Genomic DNA, 8,145 nt, shown 5'->3' with positions numbered 1-8,145 from the left:
GTTTTCAAAAGTATCAGTAATCTGATTACAATATTTTTGCTGGTAATATAACTGATTACAGTTACAGTTTGTTTTGGGTGGGTCTTTCCAAATCGGCTTTCTTGATGGGAGGCGTATATTTGGTGGGTTGAAGACTTCCTCCTGTAGTGGCAGGTGTGGGGCGGTGGAGACTTTTTCAATCATTTTGTGGGTTATTGCGAGGGGACGACGACGGGGACCCAAGGAAGCGGGGGTGGATCGTAGTGTGACAGTGATGATCCGCATGATGGCGTTAAGCTGTGTCGACTCGGTGTGTGTGTGTGTGTGTGTGTGACGACCTTGGCCTTACGGGTGCACCTAACTCACTTTACGGGAAAAACACATGCATTTCATATGTGAGCACATGTGAAGTTTTCCGAAAACACATTTTCATGTGATCTTATGTGACGTTATTGTGATAACATGTGACGACATATAAAGCAGCATGTGATAACATGAAACTATACATGTGAAGTGTTCCAAAAGCAGGGTCTGCTGCTGAGAACGAGAGTGCAAGTTCTTAGTTACGGAGGGTGTTGGTAGCAGCGCTCCATGTAGAGCCAGCTGGAGATGAGATTGTTCCTGGTTTTGACCTTGGCTGGCTGAACTTTCACAGCCGATGAAAGCCCTGTCTCCTGCAGAGTGTCAGTCCGTGTCTGTAGCCTATTGCGATTACATTGTTGACATGTGTGAAATACTTATTTGAGCTGTGCTGTTTTTAGTTTAGCAGGCTGCTTCAATGAGAGATTGGAATGGAATAGGCCTACCAAAAAAGTGCAAACTCTAATTTACACTAATTCAAGCACAGATTGACATATGTATTGCTAGCCTGGGGAGGCAGCCTACCAGTCTCTTTGAGTTATCATTCCACTCCTTGACACTCTGTGTTGCCACTCTTTATCATGGTTAGCATGACAGAGTACAATGAGTGGAATGTCAACAAACACATTGTGTGTTGGCAATACAGGCTCTGGATTTTAGGCTAACGTTTTACGTTTTACTATGTATTTTTGTCGTTGGTCTGTTTGACGTGAGCACATCCATTATCTGTGCATTAATCATTTTTGCCGTTGTTTCTGTTCAACTAACGTGTTTATTTGTAGGCTTATTTGTCTTGTAGCCAAAGTTTCCATCAACACACTCACTCATCATACATCCCACTGGGCACAGACGTCAGTTCAGTCTAGTTTTGATTTGCATTTGGTTGAGTTGACAAATAACGTGAATTCAACGTGAAATCAACAACAAATGTCACCATGACATAGGATTTAGTTTAAAAGTTGAGTGAAAAGAATATGAAATGCCATTACGTTGATGACTTTTAGATTTCTGGGGGTTGAAATTACGTGGAAACAACGTTGATTCAACCAGTTTTTGTCCAGTGGGACTGTAGGCTAAGCAAGCTAGAACCACAGATGAAAGGGAGTAAATTAAAAGTATATTTTCTTCTTTGCTATCAGTGTTGCAACCTGGTCTCAGGGAAATTCGTAGGATTTGGTACATAAATCTGTTCCCTCCATTTAGAATGATATATTATGTTACGTTAGGTTATATTATGAATGGAATAGCAGTCATACAATGTCATATTAATTAGAGGGTGTATAGTATCATACATCTTACCCGGTCGTATAACAGCATAGGAATTGGATGAAGTAACCATGCAGGATGAGTTGAGCAGTGCACTAGTGCTGGCGGTGGCAGAAGGGCGGGGGAGGGGACTTTTTTTCAAGATTCCTTCATTCTGAGAAATTATTTAGTTTGAAGGACAATTTGTTGCATTTAAATTTACAAGAGAGAAACGAGACCAACAATTATATACAAGATACTTAGTTAAAAAAACCCACTACCAATCAAAAGGGCACTTTTTTCATAGGAGGGCAAAAGGGCAGGTGCCCCAGAACCTCTAGGGCTCTATCTATGTGTGTATGTGTGTGTGTGTGTGTGTGTGTGTGTGTGTAGTAAGCAGAGAGATGGAAGAGGAAGCGAGACATCCCACTCCCTCATTTTTTACTGCTTCTTATACAGTCAACTAAGCAGACCAGACCTAGCTGCTAATGCATTGGTGCCTATGCGAGAGCCACCCCATTAAGTAGACCGGAACTGACAATTTGGTTTGGTAAACAGACTGAGTGGGACATCTTCATTTATCCACCATCTTTGGTAAGAGTACCCTGTCGTTGATCTCGTCAGGTATCTTACTGAAGATGTGTTTCAGATCTCTGGCTTTCTCATTTAGGTCCTGAAACTCCTGCTCTGGCCTGTCCACTAAGAACGCTATACATACACAACAACAACATCAACTGCAATCAACCACTCCACACACTTGTCATTCCCCTCAAGGCAGTGGTTGATTTTATTTTATTTGACAGTTTAAGAAATACATAGACACAGTACAAAACTAGACAGAGATAATACTAAAAAGTCAATGACTTATTTCCATTGTGGTCCCTTGCTGTCATTTCCATTCTGGTCCATGTTGATTTGATACGCAGCCAGTGAGCAAGTGCGACTACATTATTCACTTTCCCTTTTCTTCAAAGGTCACCTCACACTTCACCTTCCATAAACGACCTTTCCAGGTCTGGCTCATGATGGTGAAGAGGTGTATGTTCCTTCTACTGATAGCTTCTGCTCTGGCAGTCATGGTCTGCATCATCTTCACATTGTCCAGGTACCGTGAAGACTATGCCGTACGATCAAGAAACTTAATAAAAGTGGCAAAAGGAAAAAATTGTCTTGGACACACATTTCTGCTGTAGAAATACAACATATGTCCATGGTTCCTTAGGTCACAGCCAGGCAACCACCAGCACCTCTATCCGCGCCACATCTCTGACCAGTCCATCACGCCTGTCAACGACACCAAACACTTCATGGTGGGGGCCTACAAGGAACATCGTGTGACGGGATGCTCCGTACGCATCATCAGTATCTTCAGACGAGACTCTGTCCAGCCTCTGTACTGTGTGTTCTACTGTGGGACTCACTGGGCTAATGGAATGAAGGCTGAAGTCCAGATGCACTCTGACCACTTTGGTACCTGCTATTTGCTATTTGGATTTAGCCCTGCACTGACGCACCTGAATCAACACCTGAATCAATTAAATAAGGGGCTTGGTGATTCGCTGATTAGTTTGTTGATTTAGTTTACACTATACTGTAATATATGTGTCCCTGTTCTGTGTTGGGATAAAGGTTTCCCCTTTGCGACGACCGACGTCCTTTGTCCGAATCTTCCCGACTGCAACCCGTCACACGTGACCCTCGCCACACAAGCTGACGCCAAGCTCGCTCAGAACCAATCCTTCCTCCGCATCCAGAACCTTGTGAAAAAGGAGGAAGAGGAGTTTCAGTTCAACTTCACTGTCTGTTGGTCCAATTTATTTGGTGATTATAACAACGTGCTTCAGGTCACCCAGACTCTGGAGATGTACAAGTGGGTATTGATTGAGTGATTGGTTGGTTGATTGATTGATCGATTAATCAATTGGTTGATTGATTGATTAATGAATTGCTATATTGCAGGTTGTTGGGAGTGCAGCATGTTGTGGTGTATAACACCAGCTGTGGACCAGACCTGGAGAGACTGCTACAGAGTTATACACAGGAGGGCTTTGTGGAGGTAGGAATTGATTGATTTGACGGATGGATTGATAGATAGATAGGATTAATTAATTGACTGATTGATTGACTGCAGGTGGTGCCCTGGCCTATCGACCAACACATGAACCCGTCCCATGGGTGGCAACACAGTGAACATGGAGGGGACATCCACTACTACGGCCAGTTGACCACTCTGAATGACTGTGTCTACAGACATATGTATCAGTCACGCTATGTACTGCTGAACGACATAGATGAGATTATAACTCCATACCAGCATCAAACCCTGCCCCAGATGATGGATGTACTTCAGAGGCAACACCCAAAGGTAGGGGGAGGACTCAGGGAAGTAGTGTGTATGTGTGTTAAGGAAGATCATTATGTGTGTGCTGTGCATGTTAGGCTGTGTTTACACAGGCATCCCAACTCAGAATTTTTTGCCAATTTTTCTGGCATATCTGATACAAAATCAATAATGTGTAAACAGGAATTTCTGGTTTTTGGTTTTTAATCGTTTTTTTGGACCAATCACATCAGATCTTCTCACGTCAGATATTTCTTAGAACTGAACTGATTTGGCAAAAGACCAATTAGTGAAAAAATATCAGAATTGGGCTGCCTGTGTAAACGCAGCCATGGAATCTTATCTTTGGAGTTCTGATACCACATTCGAATGTGGTTCTCATCCTCAGTCTGGATGTTTAGATCAGAATTGTTGTGCTCTGAAGTGTTTGTTTTTGCACATGACCTGCTGTTACCAGGATAACCACCCCAACATTTGAAGAAACAGTGACAGGAAAAGAATGAGCATTGTGTTTGCGTGCTATTTCATATGCTATATCAGTGTGAATGTGCAAATCTGATATGGGTCAAAACACAATAAAAGTGTGGACAGTGAGAAAAATAGATTGGATATGAAGGGGAAAAAATCTGAATTCATTCTCTCTCTCTTTCGCCTTCTCGCACTCCACCCTCCATCTCCCCAGGCCGAAGTGTTCCTCATAGAGAGCCACTTCTTCCCTAAGTCCCAGTTTGAGCCCAGTGGAAGGTTTAAACGGCCCCGCTGGAGGAATGTTCCAGGGATCAACATCATGGAGCACATCTACAGAGAGGAGCCAGACTATCGCGTCTTCAACCCTTCCAAGATGATAGTACGGCCCAGGTTAGAATCTACCACCCCTCCAAGATGATAGTACGGCCCAGGTTAGAATCTACCACCCCTCCAAGATGATAGTACGGCCCAGGTTAGAATCTACCACCCCTCCATGATAGTACGGCCCAGGTTAGAATCTACCACCCCTAAAAGATGATAGTACGGCCCAGGTTAGAATCTACCACCCCTCCAAGATGATAGTATGGCCCAGAGTAGTATACTAAGAAGCTAGCTAGATATACTCAGGGTTTTCTAAAGCTAGCCAGCTTCAGTTAGCTTCACCTTCCAGCTCAGGCTTCATCCGTATTACAGACTTGTAACTGCGCATGCATGTCGCATGTGGCTAGTCGAACGCCAAACTCTTCATACACGCCTTTCTGTGTTTGCAAGCAATGTCCTGCTTAACATAATGTTTGTGTTATCATCGCAAATCAACTGCATTATACTTAAAAAACACTTCATCTTCAACCAGTAAAATGGCTCTTTTTCTAGCTTTTGCTACAGCCTATGTCAATGAGCATTAGCATTCTAGCTAACAACTGCTGCATCCAAAATAGTTATTTTGCAAAGATCACAACCAAATATAATCTTAGCGGCTGTTCAAGCAATAATCAAACATCATTGTAAGCGTATGAGAACCCCAAAAAGTTATTTTGTTTAGAAGTAATAAAAACGTACTATGATGAATGGGCGCAGATGGCGATGGCTTTCTTACTGCAGCCAAGAGTCGTGCGTATCTGTGCGTGACGTCAGTGTGTCGTATAAAGGTGTCTATTGAGACAATGCTGAAACATAAATCCATGGGCGAGTCAGTCTCACATTTTCATTATTTCCTAAATCAACATGAAAGAAAATCTATCTTGGAAATTCAGCAGGTGATGTTGTGAAAAAGGTCATTAGAAGTTCTCTCTATGTTTTATTACGTATCGTTAATGCCGTCTTTGGTGTGCTTATCAATGCACACGCACCTTTTTTCTCACTCTTATCGATAAAATAATTTTATAAAGTCATACAAAGTCAGTTATACTGTGTGTGAAGTTTCAAATGCAGCCTGTCATTACTTAATGTGTAATGTGATAAGTATTTTAATATTACGATTATTTTACACAAGAAAATACATTTGATTAGTACAATATTTAATCAGTGTTCTTGTAAAAATTAAAGGGATGATGGGAACCTGATTTCATTGGTCCTCAACTCACGACTCAGACATTTCATTCAGGATAAGTAGAGTTAGCCCTGAGTTAGCCTGCCCCGGAGCAGGTTAGTTCTGAAGGATTCGTTGCCATAGAAATGCACCTGGCTAAAAGGTGAGCCACAATTGTGTTAGTGGTTATCTTGAGTTGAACTCAGAGTTCGTAGTATAGGGCTCTGGTTAGAATCTACCAACCCTACAAGATGAAAGTACGACCCAGGTTAGAATAGAATAGAACCTCTGTCTAACAACCCCTTTGTGTCTCTGACCCTAGCGCAGTGGAGCAGACGTCGGTCCACTCTGTCTAACAACCCTTCTGTGTCTCTGACCCCAGGGCAGTGGAGCAGACGTCGGTCCACTCTGTCTAACAACCCTTCTGTGTCTCTGACCCCAGGGCAGTGGAGCAGACGTCGGTCCACTATGTCTAACAACCCTTCTGTGTCTCTGACCCCAGGGCAGTGGAGCAGACGTCGGTCCACTATGTCTAACAACCCTTCTGTGTCTCTGACCCCAGGGCAGTGGAGCAGACGTCGGTCCACTCTGTCTAACAACCCTTCTGTGTCTCTGACCCCAGGGCAGTGGAGCAGACGTCGGTCCACTATGTCTAACAACCCTTCTGTGTCTCTGACCCCAGGGCAGTGGAGCAGACGTCGGTCCACTATGTCTAACAACCCTTCTGTGTCTCTGACCCCAGGGCAGTGGAGCAGACGTCGGTCCACTCTGTCTAACAACCCTTCTGTGTCTCTGACCCCCAGGGCAGTGGAGCAGACGTCGGTCCACTATGTCTAACAACCCTTCTGTGTCTCTGACCCCAGGGCAGTGGAGCAGACGTCGGTCCACTATGTCTAACAACCCTTCTGTGTCTCTGACCCCAGGGCAGTGGGAGCAGACGTCGGTCCACTATGTCTAACAACCCTTCTGTGTCTCTGACCCCAGGGCAGTGGAGCAGACGTCGGTCCACTCTGTCTAACAACCCTTCTGTATCTCTGACCCCAGGGCAGTGGAGCAGACGTCGGTCCACTCTGTCTAACAACCCTTCTGTGTCTCTGACCCCAGGGCAGTGGAGCAGACGTCGGTCCACTATGTCTAACAACCCTTCTGTGTCTCTGACCCCCAGGGCAGTGGAGCAGACGTCGGTCCACTATGTCTAACAACCCTTCTGTGTCTCTGACCCCAGGGCAGTGGAGCAGACGATCGGTCCACTCTGTCTAACAACCCTTCTGTGTCTCTGACCCCAGGGCAGTGGAGCAGACGTCGGTCCACTATGTCTAACAACCCTTCTGTGTCTCTGACCCCAGGGCAGTGGAGCAGACGTCGGTCCACTATGTCTAACAACCCTTCTGTGTCTCTGACCCCAGGGCAGTGGAGCAGACGTCGGTCCACTCTGTCTAACAACCCTTCTGTGTCTCTGACCCCAGGGCATGGAGCAGACGTCGGTCCACTCTGTCTAACAACCCTTCTGTGTCTCTGACCCCAGGGCAGTGGAGCAGACGTCGGTCCACTCTGTCTAACAACCCTTCTGTGTCTCTGACCTCAGGGCAGTGGAGCAGACGTCGGTCCACTCTGTCTAACAACCCTTCTGTGTCTCTGACCTCAGGGCAGTGGAGCAGACGTCGGTCCACTCTGTCTAACAACCCTTCTGTGTCTCTGACCCCAGGGCAGTGGAGCAGACGTCGGTCCACTCTGTCTAACAACCCTTCTGTGTCTCTGACCTCAGGGCAGTGGAGCAGACGTCGGTCCACTCTGTGCTGCGTAACTTCGGGCAGACAGTGAAGGTTCCTCCTAATGTGTGTCATATCATCCATGTCAGAGTTGCCCTACGAGGAGAACTGACCAAGGAAGAGCTGCATGAAGACAAGAGGGTCTGGGACTACGAGAGACAACTGGTGCCTAATGTTGATAAAGCACTGGAGCAAGCAGCACTACTAATCTGAGGGTAGGAGGGTAGGAGGGTAGGAGGGTAGGAGGGAAGGAAGGAAGGAAGGAAGGAAGGAAGGAAGGAAGGAAGGAAGGAAGGAAGGAAGGAAGGAAGGAAGGAAGGAAGGAAGGAAGGAAGGAAGGAGTAGTCAGAAATGGAAGACAAAGTGATACATCCCACTCACTCATTTTTTCTGGTTCATATACATTCAATGAACTATGGTCTAAGGCACTGCATCGCAGTGCTAGCTGTGCCACT

The 8,145-nt window shown here is 45.4% G+C and overlaps 1 protein-coding gene across 1 annotated transcript; it reads left to right on the top strand.

The window, feature by feature from the left end:
• Positions 1 to 3,017: 3,017 nt before the first annotated feature.
• Positions 3,018 to 7,903, top strand: LOC123486835 (glycosyltransferase family 92 protein F13G3.3-like). The gene is made up of 6 exons (XM_045218051.1): positions 3,018 to 3,054; positions 3,214 to 3,454; positions 3,544 to 3,640; positions 3,716 to 3,949; positions 4,608 to 4,783; positions 7,687 to 7,903. Exons 1-6 carry the CDS (start codon positions 3,018 to 3,020, stop codon positions 7,901 to 7,903), a joined length of 1,002 nt encoding a protein of 333 aa, XP_045073986.1.
• Positions 7,904 to 8,145: the final 242 nt, after the last annotated feature.

Source organism: Coregonus clupeaformis, unplaced genomic scaffold (assembly GCF_020615455.1).
Source record: "Coregonus clupeaformis isolate EN_2021a unplaced genomic scaffold, ASM2061545v1 scaf1330, whole genome shotgun sequence".
NCBI classification, from domain to species: domain Eukaryota; kingdom Metazoa; phylum Chordata; class Actinopteri; order Salmoniformes; family Salmonidae; genus Coregonus; species Coregonus clupeaformis.
This window is presented reverse-complemented; position numbering and strand designations above follow the sequence as displayed.

Coding starts and splice junctions, on each gene's coding strand:
- LOC123486835 (XM_045218051.1), top strand. CDS start 3,018: ATGAAGGCTGAAGTCCAGATGCACTCTGACCACTTTG. Junction 3,455..3,543: donor CAGACTCTGGAGATGTACAA/GTGGGTATTGAT, acceptor GCTATATTGCAG/GTTGTTGGGAGTGCAGCATG. Junction 3,641..3,715: donor CACAGGAGGGCTTTGTGGAG/GTAGGAATTGAT, acceptor GATTGACTGCAG/GTGGTGCCCTGGCCTATCGA.